Source organism: Notolepis coatsorum, assembly GCF_963971535.1.
Source record: "Notolepis coatsorum genome assembly, chromosome: 13".
NCBI lineage: Eukaryota > Metazoa > Chordata > Actinopteri > Aulopiformes > Paralepididae > Notolepis > Notolepis coatsorum.
This window is the reverse complement of record NC_140177.1, coordinates 47,000,573-47,013,945: the sequence shown is the minus strand read 5'-3', so window position 1 is coordinate 47,013,945 and position 13,373 is coordinate 47,000,573. Positions and strand designations below refer to the sequence as shown.

Genomic DNA, 13,373 nt, shown 5'->3' with positions numbered 1-13,373 from the left:
GCACAGAGGTTCTCAAACTTTTTGATACCACGACCCCATTTTATTTAGGATTTTTTTTGGCGACCCCACACTTAACACATTCATGGCCAACCACGTATACATACGTGATTCAGCGCCATGCTTAAAGGGCCAACGTAAACTTTTTTTTGCTTTCATTGCATTTTAATAACCTACCCAATGTCACCGAGCGGCACTGCAGATTTACCCTACTCTTGGGATTCGGAAAAGTGCATTACCGGCCAGATCCTCGTAGGGGCGCTGTCTCGATAATGCAGTGTTCCCTGTGGCAGAACGGATGAAGTATTTTTTCATCCTGCAGTGAATTTTCCTGTTAGCCTGAAGCTATGCCTGTAACCGGGAATACTTTTTGGAACGCTGAATTCAGTATGCAGTAAAGGAATATAGCATCAGCCAATGGACATATCGATCTACCAGATGGCGATCAATAACTGGGAAATCCTTTTTGTGATCCAACCGGCCCACGGTAAGAGCTTTTTCACGTAAATTTCATGCTGATCAGGCCTTGCTTTGATAGCCAACCAGCCGATCAGCGAATGAGGCTAATGCCGTTATTGGTAATCAATAATCAGAAACGTGTGTGTGTGTGTGTGTGTGTGTGTGTGTGTGTGTGTGTGTGTGTGTGTGTGTGTGTGTGTGTGTGTGTGTGTGTGTGTGTGTGTGTGTGTGTGTGTGTGTGTGTGTGTGTGTGTGTGTGTGTGTGTGTGTGTGTGTGTGTGTGTGTGTGTGTGTGTGTGTGTGTGTGTGTGTGTGTGTGTGTGTGTGTGTTTCCATTGGGTGGGGCCGGGGGACAAATACACTGGAGGAAAGTAACCCAGCTCAGCACTGCCCAAATTATATCATCACTATTGCCTGTTTGAAGGATATCATCCTCAAATACATATACACCTACATGCCTTGTAGAATTCCACACATAAGAAAGAAAGATACTGGGATGAATAAACAAAATAGGAAATAAAATTTAGATAAGGTGCTACTGAGATGTTTTGGTGAGTTCTTTGTTTTTTTGTGGAAGTTGCCCTTCTTAAAAATGCATGAACATTCACTGATAATTGGTCTGTAGTGGAGTCTACAAGGTCTACATTGCCGGACCATGTAGAATCCGGACCTTGTAGACTGACATAATTCTGTGCATAGTTTAGTCTACACAGGCCATATTTCAAATAATCAAAATCTTACTTCATTCATCTTAAACATTCTTGATTTGGGGGATTGGTAGTTCCCATGAAATCTGAAGTTGTTCAAACGACAACAGCGATCCACCTTGAATTAAATCACACAGCCGAGTGAAACCTTGTTGGCTCAGTCACGAAAGGGGCTACTTAATTAATTAATCCAACCCACTTTATTTATAGAGCACATTTAAAAACAACAAAGTTTACGAAAGTGCTGTACAAGTCCCACAACATAAGATATAAAAAAAAAAAAAAAAAAAAAATTCGAAGCTTCGAATTAAAATCGAAGCTCGGCCGCGAAGCTTCGATTGCCAAAAAAAGCTTTGAAGGTCAGCCCTAGCGAATACTCTGCCACCTCACTTCAGTGTGGTATAGCAGCTGATTATGCGCAGACACCATTTCATCGCGGCCAACCAGCAACGCTTCTGACAACAAACCTATCCATTGAGAGTCCAGGTTACACACAAAAGACCAGACCTCCCCCCTCCCGCGATTATAAATGCGTTAACATGCGCTTTGGCAGAGATCCGCTTCTACTCTGAAAATCCACCCTCACAGAGATATGTTGATGCGAAGGGGACACGCTTTATCAGCGCAGCATTACACAACACTTGGTACTCGTTCTGGACTGATATCCAGAACTTTGTGAGCGCCTGTCCAGTGAACTTGACTTTCAGTAGCTCGTCACACGAAAGATCATTGAGCGCCTCCTGCATTCTGTTCCTACAACAAGCCATTAAGTTGAGTAAATACCCCCAAATCTCCGCTGATTATCCTAGAGTGTCACAACGGAGTTTCCAGCTCATTATCAGCACATTTCTCTGCCAATGTGTTGTTTTTGTCTGCAAGGAAAATCTGCGCTTCTTCTCCGAGTTAACAAAGGCGAATACTCTGCCACCTCACTTCAGTGTGGTATAGCAGCTGATTATGAGCAGACACCATTTCATCGCGGCCAACCAGCAACACTTCTGACAACAAACCTATCCATTGCGAGTCCAGGTTACACACAAAAGGCCAGACCTCGCACCCCCGCGATTATAAATGCGTTAATGCGCAGGGTGTAGTGAGATGTGTATTGGAATACGTGTGTCGGTCCCCATTGATGAAGGGGCGAGACATGGCAAATACACACAGCTGCCGGGTGGAAAACTCGATCGGAGTTTTTTTTTAGTTGCCACTGCGTGACCCCACTGTTACCTACCCGCGACCCCACTTTGGGTCGCGACCCGTAGTTTGAGAACCGCTGATTTAGCACATAATCTCACACACATCCAAAAACAGTTTTGCACATTAATTTAGTTTGACAGTTATTGAGAGTAAATTAGATTGAGTATGGCCACCAGTGATCGGAGACATTGAATCCTTGCCTTGTGTAAATTACAGCCCAATGACAAGTAACAGTCCCTAAGACAAGGTATTGCTATATTTTCATCTACATCATTTCATGGTGCTGTAATTAACACTTTAATCGCCGATGACGTGTTTAGACGTCATTCCTAGCCATGCTCATTCTGCCGAAGACGCCGTAACTCGTCTTTGATATCAATAATTCAAAAATCTGTGATCGAAATCATATTTCTCCTCCGGAGACATGAGATGTACTGGTGAGCTCCACTCAACTGTCTAACGGTTCGAGAGCGCCATCTGGTGGCCGATCGGCAGATCGGCCAAGAGGGAGGGGCGCGCCAAAACAGGAAGTGCTCATCCATATGTCGTCCGGGCACTCGCGATCGGTAGCCGGACTCCATCTCAACACACTGGATGATCAATCGCTTGCCCTAACTAAATAAACAACGTTATTTGGACGTATATAGTATTCTACAACCTGGAAATGGTTCATCAGGATCAACATCCCATAATCGAAAACGGTCTACTCCACGCTGATCGTCCAACGGCGCGAGGAACATACGGTAAGATCCAGCGTTATTTTCTAACGTATTCCATATAAACTGCTCTGATGACCATATGACCCACACTAGACGAATGGTATAACGTTGCCCACGGAATTATAAACGCCCCCTCGCCCATCCGGTCAATATCAGATGATACGTAGTAACTTCTAGAACCACGTCCAGTTGATTTTTTTTTATCTCGCGCCGATTGCTATCAAACTGTATTTCATCATCAATATAATGCATTTGGAGCTATAAATCAAGTTCTGGAGAAAGCTGCAGAAAACGATAAAAACATACTTATACTTTAGACCATATTTTAGTATGAATATGTGAATGAAAAAGTATATCGTTGCTACACCCTGAACAATGGATATAGGACATTGAATGGGCCATAATAATGGCAATCTAGCAATAGAATTTAAAAAGTTATAGCCCTGCAAAGAAGGGGAACTTCTCCATAGACAAATAGAGCTGGCTAGGGATGGTAAATTATGAATTTAACCCATGGCGATCAAAGTGTTAACAACACAAGGATTCAATGTCCCTGGTGGCCATATTCAAACTAATATACTCTCAATAATTGTCAAAGTAAATGAATGTGTGCAATACAGTTTTTGGATGTGCATGAGATCATGTGAAAAATAAATCAGCATTGTTTTTGGTGAAGTGCCCCTTTAATAATCGTTCATATATTACATGGATCATCTTAACACATTGAGTGCCACGCCCCTTCCGGGAAGTGACCTGGCCTTGCCGTCCATTAACCCCATGTAAACGTAGTTGTAGTTTGTAGAGCTAAACCTATATTTTATAGTATAGCTATGGGTCTAATAACGCCGTCGAGTGTCAGTGAGTTGCTTCCAGTCAACGTGCAAAAAAAATAGATCCTTTTTTCATCTGTACATTTCCGTTTTATACCGTTTTGAATATGAATATAGTTTGGGTGCTTCGGAGTAATTCCAGGGAAAAGACGCGAAAACAGCGTTTTTGTGTAATTCAATAAACATGTTGTCATTTTTCGCCTGATTATCGAATCTTCCTGAAATCAATGCTAGATCATCATTATTATCCTTCCTCGTGCAAGCATGCAATGTGGTTTAGACCGGCGCCCCCCCCCCCCCCCCCCTCCTGCACCCAACGGCACACAGCCACACACATAAAACACAGATAGCTTCAATCGTGGTAGAAAGAAATATCAGATCAACGCAAGCTTTCATATAGAGTGTCCTTACCTGGTATCTGATGTAATGCAAAAAAAAGAATCCAATTAGTTATCCACAGCGATCCTGTCTCCGACATTGTTGGGCATTGCACATCAACGGGCGGGCGGGGTCAGTTGTCCAAACCATCCCTACAAGCGTGTGTTTTGCCGGAGTGTTTAGGACCCGCCCCCACGCCGCAGCTCGGTAGAGAAAAAAAACGAACCCGTTTCTAACGGAGTGCAATAATGGCTGAAGGCATTAAGAGGGCGGTATAAGACCGTCTGCCAGCTCAGACACACTCAGAACAGTATGCACAAGGTGCCCCGCTGAATTATGAATGGCAATAGCGGTTAAAAGAAATACTGTGAGAAAAACTTAGATCTACGTTTCCGGCACTCAGCGGTTGGGCGACAGAAATGTAGTTCTACGTTTTCGGCAACCAAATTGTTAAAAAAGGAATGTTTAGAAATAGATAATTGAAATGCTGTTCTTTTCCAGACACAGTCACATTGAAAGAAATAAGTGTGCATATGTTATCAGCATTCCTGCGGGGCACGTCTATCTACAAGCTTACCGCTAGTGATGCCCCTTGGTTTCAATTAGGAAAGCTAATAACGCCAACATGTAATTTTAGTTGATGGATAAACGTCACCAGAATAAAATCACAACAGGCCCAAATTCATGATCCATCTCAACATTTCTACTATAAGCAAAGGCAGCGTCTCACCCAGGTCTCGCATTAATAAAGCACCACCAGCGTGTACCAGCAGCAGCACTCCCTGCAGAGCTAGCCAGGGGATTAACGCCGGGGTGGAGGGAGCTGGACTCTGGGCTAAATCCCTAATCCTGTGGTGTAAACATTGTCGGGAGAGCAGCTTTGGCACAGTCACCCTCTAAGCTGGAATAATAGCTCTTATTTGAGAATAACAGGCAATTGAAGGGCCATTTACGCCTCAACTTCCAAAGAGCATTAGTGGCAGGTGCCGTCAGAACATAAAACGGGTAATTCAGTCTGAAGGAGTCGGTGAGACTCAGGGCAGCGGAGCAGGAGTATATTCTGCCCCTTGTGTTGAAGGGTAATAATCAGAATTGGCCGCGGTGGGACCCGTCGGGGCAGCGAGGCAAAACGCTGTGGCCCACAGACAGACGCTGATTCAAAGTGACGTGATCCTCCTCCCCACAAGCGTGACTTCCAGTGGGGCTTCGCGCTGAGGGCTGGAGGTGGGCGGGCGAGTCGGTAGCCAGGTGGGGAGGGACGTCGTGGGGCCAAGACAATCCGTCTGGGACTTCCACTCTTCAACCTGTGTAATCCTGCCGAGCGTCGCCCACAGCTAATGTCTATGTTTACAATATAATGGCGCACTGTGATCGCAGTGTGAGAGACGGGCCACTCACGCGGCGTAAAAACAAACATCCCATTAATCCGTTCCATAATACCATAATGGGTGGGGAAATAAAACAGGTTCTGACTGCTGAGGACACCCCCCCCCTCTCCATATCAGAAGGGTAAAACTACGGACAAAAAAAAGTGCCACAGTGCAGAAATTGAAGGCGTGTGTGTCTGTGGTTCTCACTTAGTCAGCTGTGCCAGCTGGAACTCCACCGAGCGCTTGTTCTCTAGTGCCGTGTTTATCTCCTGTTTGAGCTGCTTCTCAGAACCCCTCAGACGCTCCGCCTCCTGGGAGCGGCTCTTCAGGTCGTTCTGGGCCAGGAGGCGCTTGCTGGACTCCTGGTCCAGCTGCGTCCGCTGGGCTTTCACCTGGAGGGAGAGAGAGAGAGAGAGGTCAGGTGTTATACAATAAATATTATAACCACGTTTCAGGCATTTAGCAGATTTCTTTAAGAGCAGATTCAATAAGATTGGCAAGTTGAAAATCTAAATCCTAGGTGCCCAGCAGCGTCAGACAAGGTCTTATTAGCATCAGCAACATGTAGCTGGATGTCAGCAGGACATGCCTGTACGGAAGCAGCTGCTTCAGAATCTCAGGACAGAGTTATCGGAAGCGGTATGATTCAGGTTCCCTCTGGGACGTCTCTCCCTCCAGGAGGGGTGGATATTTAAGTCTCACTCACACTCACACACCCACACTCACTCACTCACTCTCACTCTCACTCCCTCACTCTCTCACTCCCTCACTCTCTCACACTCTCACTCTCTCTCTCACACTCTCTCACCTCGTCCTCCAGTCTCTCCTTCTGCTTCATCAGCTGCTCCATCTTCTGCACAGACTGCTTGAGGTCAAACTCCATCATGGAACACTGCTTCTCCACCTCCACCACCCGGCCCTCCGCCCGCATCCTCGCCACGTTCTCCTCCGACACCTTCTGCTGCACCGCTGTGGGGGGTGGGGGTACAGGGGGACAGAGTAACTCTACTGATCTACTATTAAAATGCATATTCTGTAATCCAAAGGGTAACAGAAGGGTAGCCCCGCGCCACTGCCATCTTTAAAAAAACAGGGTTAGAGACATCTAATCGTTCCCAAATTGATCAGACAGGTCTCTTAATCCAAAGACTAAAGACAACTAAATATTTGTTTTGAATGTTTTGTCATGGTGTGAAATGTTTGTTTCCATTGGTAATGTAACATTGGAGCAAAACAGACGGATGGATGAGGTTTATTTTCAACTCTTTGATTGTAAATATGGATACACCAGAAATGTGTCAAAAGATTACAGATTGGGCCTTTAAAACGATCACGTATCAATCTAATGATCAACTCACGGGGAGACTGCTGTCAATGTACTAACCTCTCGCTATGTAGTAATTATGTATCTATAGGCAATCCAGAAACCTTTCACAAGGGGCAGGGCTGCGATTAAAAGGTCTTCGACCACGTAGGTGTGGGTGTAGCGGCGATGACGCAGACACCACTTTGTAATCGGCGTTACTTAACGGCACAGATTTCACGAGACAACTCCTACACAGATGACTGAGCAATGTGTGCAAAAAAAACAAAACTCCGAGTTTCAGTAAAGAAATATGGTTCATACAGTTCAGGGGTAGAGTCCAGCTTTTAATACGCAGCGAGGCAAAGTCCTGACATGCTCTCCCTGAATTCCACTCCTACCCAAAATGCCCCCTGGGTGTGAGTGAGTGAGGCTGTGGTGTGAGACGTGCAGGTGGAGGGGGGTGAGGGAGAGAGAGAGGGGGAGAGAGAGAGAGAGCAAGAGCGAGAGCAAGAGAGAGAGAGAGAGAGAGAGAGAGAGAGAGAGAGAGAGAGGCGAGAGAGAGGGGGGGCAGAGGAGGAGACTGAAGGGGGAGAAGAGGGGAAAACCAAGACAGGAGGAGAATAGATATAGAGAGGAAAGAGGGAGAGAGATCAAAACAGTGGGGAGGGGGGGGGGTACGAGAGAAGAGAGAGACGAGGAGAAAGCCAGAGATAGGAGAGCCTCAGAGACGAGACGGCGCTCTGGCGTGCTCCGACAGGGACCGGCCATACCGTGCATAGCAGCCGACTTGGCCTCCTCGATGGACTCGTATTTGTCGGTGAGCTGGGCCCGCGTCACCCTGTGCTCTGTCTGCTCCTGGTCCAGCCGCTGCTGCAGGGTCTTCAGCTTGTAGTTGAGGTCTATCTCCAGATTGTTCCTCTCCTGTAGGGGGGGGGGGGGGCAAAGCCGTATGAAACTAGCTCACAAGTAAGAAATAGTTCTGTCACTTCAAATAAATAACTGCTGACTGACGATGCAACTTGCCACCTCATTTCTTTTGCTGGACCTAGACAATGGCACATCAACAGCAAGACTCTCATGGAAATTGCAGCACTGAAAATCTATTTGTCCCCGATATATGAATGTATAGTATATTATGAATAACAATTTGTATTCCTCGTATACATTACGTCTTTGGTAAATAAATGGTGATTGCGTTTATTTCTTTATTTGTTCCACACCTTCTCCAGGTTATTGCTCCTCTCCTGGGCCTGTTTGCGATCCGTCTCCACTTTGGACAGACAGAGCTTCATGTTCTTGTTGTCGTCCTGCACCCCGGCCATCCTCGCTGAGAACACAACACACAGATCTATGATCACCATGACAGTGGACACAAGTATTTTTTGATATAGTTGTTTATCACCTTTCAACGGGATAATACCGTGATGAAATTATGAGATTGAGATATCATGGCACACAATTATGTCGTCTTAATGAATGATAAAAAGCACACTAATATTTCTCAAGAAATGTGACCTGAAATATCTGAGGGAATATAATAAATTTGTATTTGGTTTAATATCACTCTTTATTGTGTACATGTTAGTAGATAATGAGATATGGATATAGAAAGAAATTGTCTTATTATCCTGATGTGGATTTCTTCCACATTGCCCATCCCTATACAAACTCCGCCCTCTTTTCATGATTCTCCAATCACAACTGTTGCTTTTCCTCGGGACAGGAAAGCAACAGCTGCGATTGGAGGATCAAGAAGAGAGGGCGGGGCTTGAGATAGGGTCAAATTCATGATGGGGGGGCCTGGTGTCTTCGCCGCAGACTCGACTCTAACCCCACCGTGATGTTTTCATCCACAGCGCCCACTTGAAGAGAACTATGAAGCCTGGGAAACTGGCCAAGTCTGAGAATATTACTTCCAACTCAACTCAACACACCACAACCTCCTCCTCCTCCTCCTCCTCCTCCACCTCCTCCTCGTACCAGGACTTTTCAAAGCCTAGATCGCAAATAAAAAGCTATCTGGCTGACAGATTAATCAGAGGGTGATTGGACTGCTCTGGGCGTTGTCAGTGCCTCGACATGTCTGGGATCACTGGCTAAGTGATGGATGGTGTTGGCTGGTGTATCTGCAGCTGTCGCAATAATGCTTAAAAAGAGAGCGAGGTTAGTAGTCTAAAATTCAAGATTCAGAACCACCGGCGATGTGTCCTACATCGTATTAGGGCTGTCCCCGACTAAGGATTTGGATGGTCGACTATGATTGGCCAAGATTTGCCTTCAGTCGACTATTTTTATCATTCCATTTGGGCTGTGGGGGTGCTTAATGTCTGAAGGAGTCGACTGAAGGCTTCTTGTCCTCTGCAAAAGCATGCAATTGGTCCACTGATGGATACATCTTGATATTTGTCTAGTCTAGTGTGTTCATTAGATGGGTGAAATCCTCTTTTAGTGCCTCTGTGCCTGTTTTCGTAGGCAGTTAGCCTCTGGTATGCGTGCCATTAGTGTTAGACCACGCTTCTAGGGCTCTTTTCTTTTGGAAAGAATGATACAAAATAAAATAAAAAACAAATTATAAATATTTTTTTTTTGTTTTTGTTTTTTTTGTATTCGACTAAAGGCCTCTACATGCTACAGCAAATTCAAAGCAACTTCAACACAACATCGGCGCGATTTCAGCGCGCTTGTTGCAGACAGTCTTGTAGACTGTGTTGCTTGGGCGTTGCGTACCTGTGTCCAAAATCTAATCTAAAGACCCGTTGCGTTGGTATTGCGTAGCAGTGATTGGTTGGTAGTGAATGGGGGCGGGGCTGTCTGTCACTTCTAGTGTTCCTGGCTCGAGACCAAAAGAAAACTTTCTGACAAGAGCTCGAGACCAAAAGAAAACTTTCTGACAGGAGCTCGATAGCTAGTGTATTGTTTCATTACACTTGTTTAATTGTTTGTTTAAAATGAATCAAATGCAGGAACGTATTGCAGAGGAGGTCCGAAAGTACCAACATTTATATAATAGCGGGTCTAAAGACTACAAGGATAGCATTATGACGATGAATTCGTGGAAGGAGATTGGGGAAACAATGGGGATGGACTGGGTTGATATTACACTATATACAAGAACACAAGCGAAAACAAACATAAACAGGGCTATTATTATACTAACGATGTATGGTTGAGAAGGGAAATCCGTTTGTAATGGCTAGAGTGCGCACCTTCGGCTGCCCAAAGTATTCAGGCGGGCTGGGCGCGCTCGAGCCGCACATCCGGGGTACATTTTGTTGCATCATAGGCTGCGCGTTGATTTTGCAGAAGCATAAAGGTAATGTGTCTGCAACACCGTTGCTTTGTCGATGTTGTGTTGAAGTTGCTTTGAATTTGCTGTAGCATGTAGAGGCCTTAAGAGGTTGGCTAGTCGACTACGGCTCCTTTCGACCGATTAGTCGACTAATCGACTAATAGGGGTCAGCCCTACATCGTATACTTGAAATCCTGGCAGATGGGTAATGGGTTTCTGGTCCGAAAATGTACTGGCTTTAAAAGTCTGACTGGAAAAATCCACCGCAAACCTGGAGTCTCTAATCGACAGGTGCTTAACCCTTTCACTGCCACACGACAGAAGGTTAACCCTTTACTATCACACAACCGACGGTCGGGCTGTCGTGTGGCAGTGAAAGGGTTAACCTTCTGTGTATTGTCGCAGTGAAAGGGTTAACACATTGACCGCCAGCAGCAGGGGGCGCTGATACCCCATTCATCGCCAGGTCTTTATTCAATGGATATAGTTTTAGACTGACATTTGCAAGTGCTTAAAATAATATCTTATATTATATCTATGGGTCTAATAACGCTGTCGAGTCTCAGTGAGTTGCTTCTAGTCAACATGCCTGAGACAGATTGTTTTTTCATCCGTACATTTCCGTTTTATACCGCTTTGAATAGAGTATGGTTTGGGTGTTTTTCAGTAATTCCAGGAAAAAGACAAGAAAAAGGCATTTTACTGTAATCCAGTCATCACGTTGTAATTTTTCGGCTGATTATCTAATCATCCTGAAATCAACGGTAGATTATCAGTATTATGTCTCCTCGTCCATACATGAAATGACCGTCGTAGCGGGGCGCTCGCCCCCCCCCCCCCCCCCCCTACCCAACGGTAAACAGCCATACACGTCCACACAGATAACTGTGATCGGGGTAGAAATAAATGTCAGATAATGCAAAAGAGATAATCCAAATATCTGATCGCAATTCCAAATAATGCTCATGGAGGTCTGTACCACACTACCGACCGTTTCACAATGACGGGCGGGCGGAGTTACTGTTCAATGCCATCGTTGTATAGAACTGGCTCGCCTGTGTATTTAAACCTTGCTCGCCCGCTCAGATCGGCTACTAAAACACAACAGCCCATTTTCAATGAGATGCAATAGCGCCGCCTGGCAGTAGAGGGCGGTGTTGACCGTCTGCCAGCTAAGACAGGCTCTGAAGGGGATACCAGAGGCTGCACCTATGAATTATGAATAGATATAGCGAATAAACAAAATAACGATCCCAAAAACGAGTTAACTCGTTTCTGGCGCTCAACGCACAGCGGCCAATAACGTGTTAACTCGTTTATGGCGCACATTGTGTTAATAGAAAATATTATTTGTAACAAGTTTCACGTGATGGAAAACCTGTGGACCGAAACGTGTGAACAATATCGATTACAGATAAGAAGACCGTGTGCGAGAGTCCTCGATTCTAAACCACATTGTCCTAAAAATGACGTTTCCGTCTGGTCACTGTGCACAGAGAGAAGACGGGTCTTTTTGTGATGAGCGTCCTCTCCGGTACCTTGCAGCTCCCTGATCTCCTCGGAGCCCTGGCTGTAGTTCCTCCTCTCGGAGTCCAGGCTGCTCTGCAGCTGCAGCAGCTCCTTCTCCAGCAGGGCCTTCTCTGTGTCCGCCGCGCGGCTCTTCTCCTGCAGCTCGCGGTTTAGCCCCTCCAGCTGGCTCAGGGACTTGCCCACTTCCGTGTGGCTCTTCCTGAGCCGCGCCGCCGTGTCCGACTCCACCCGCAGCAGGTCGTTGGCTTCCTCCATCTGTCGAGGGAGGAAAGGGGGGAGGGAGGGGAGAGAGCGAGAGAGAGAGAGAGAGAAAAGAAAGAAAGAAAGAGAGAGGGGGGTGTCATTAGGGATAAGTGAAGTTCAATGCCATTTCCTGCTTTGGGTCATGGTAGCACCACACCTTCATTCATACATAACCGTGCATAATGTTCACAACAGTGTATAACATTCATAACCATGCACAATGTTTATAACCATTCATAACATTTATAACCATGCATAATGTTCATAACCGTGTACAATGTTCATAACCATGTACAATGTTCATAACCGTGTACAATGTTCATAACCATGTACAATGTTCATAACCGTGCATAATGTTCATAACCGTGTACAATGTTGTTTTTTTTATCCACTTTTTCTCCCATTTTCTATATTTTTCTCCCATCCCAATTTCGTATCATCCAATTCAACCCTCCCCTGTCACGGACGCTGTTTCTTGCCTCCCACAAGCCGGCTGCAATGTGGACTAAGTCATACATAGCACAAGTCCCCTCTGGTACTTGAGGTAACAGCAGTCGCATCTTTTCACCTGCGCAGCTCGATCTCTCAGTGGCGAGGAGTGGGAGGCTCACGCTGCCCCCGACACTTCCTGATTCTACTGCGCAGGCGCACCAACCGACCTGTAGGAGTCGCTGTCCACAACGCCCGATCCCCACCCATCAGTTTCCGACCCCCTAATAATGGGAGGCTCACGCTGCCCCCGACACTTCCTGATTCTACTGCGCAGGCGCACCAACCGACCTGTAGGAGTCGCTGTCCACAACGCCCGATCCCCACCCATCAGTTTCCGACCCCCTAATACGGCCAATGTGTATTAGTACGGACGACCAGCTAAACTGAAAGCAAATGTGGAGCGCTGGGCTCGAACTGACGAGCCCAGCGTCTCCAGCATTTCGTGGCGAGCGCCTTGCCCACTACACCACGTAGCCGCCCTATAACCGTGTACAATGTTCATAACCGCGTACAATGTTCATAACCACGCACAATGTTCATAACTGTGCATAAAGGTTCATATTTAACTGTGCATAATGTGCATAACTGCACACAATGTTCACGGTTCTATAGTGTTGTTTCTTTGCAGGACAGTAGTAGGCTAGAGGTAAGAGAGGTGCTGTGAGGAAGTAAACAACCACGACAGGTGCAATAAACCTCCCAACTGTTCAGTGGAGCTGCTGAGTGGAGCTGTTCAGTGGAGCTGTTCAGTGGAGCTGCTGAGTGGAGCTGTTCAGTGGAGCTGTTCAGTGGAGCTGCTGAGTGGAGCTGCTGAGTGGAGCTGTTCAGTGGAGCTGTTCAGTGGAGCTGTTCAGTG

At 46.1% G+C, this 13,373-nt stretch overlaps 1 protein-coding gene across 2 annotated transcripts in view; it reads right to left on the bottom strand.

Moving 5' to 3' along the window:
- Positions 1-13,373, bottom strand: part of rock1 (Rho-associated, coiled-coil containing protein kinase 1) — a 117,992-nt gene that overhangs the window by 42,883 nt on the left and 61,736 nt on the right. For both annotated transcript variants that reach the window (XM_084327922.1, XM_084327923.1), the window contains exons 16-20: positions 11,791-12,037; positions 8,184-8,290; positions 7,734-7,884; positions 6,466-6,626; positions 5,865-6,049 (exon numbers count right to left, since the gene is read on the bottom strand). In XM_084327922.1, coding sequence (XP_084184048.1) covers positions 5,865-6,049; positions 6,466-6,626; positions 7,734-7,884; positions 8,184-8,290; positions 11,791-12,037 — 851 coding nt within the window. The remainder of the gene's footprint in view (positions 1-5,864; positions 6,050-6,465; positions 6,627-7,733; positions 7,885-8,183; positions 8,291-11,790; positions 12,038-13,373) is intronic.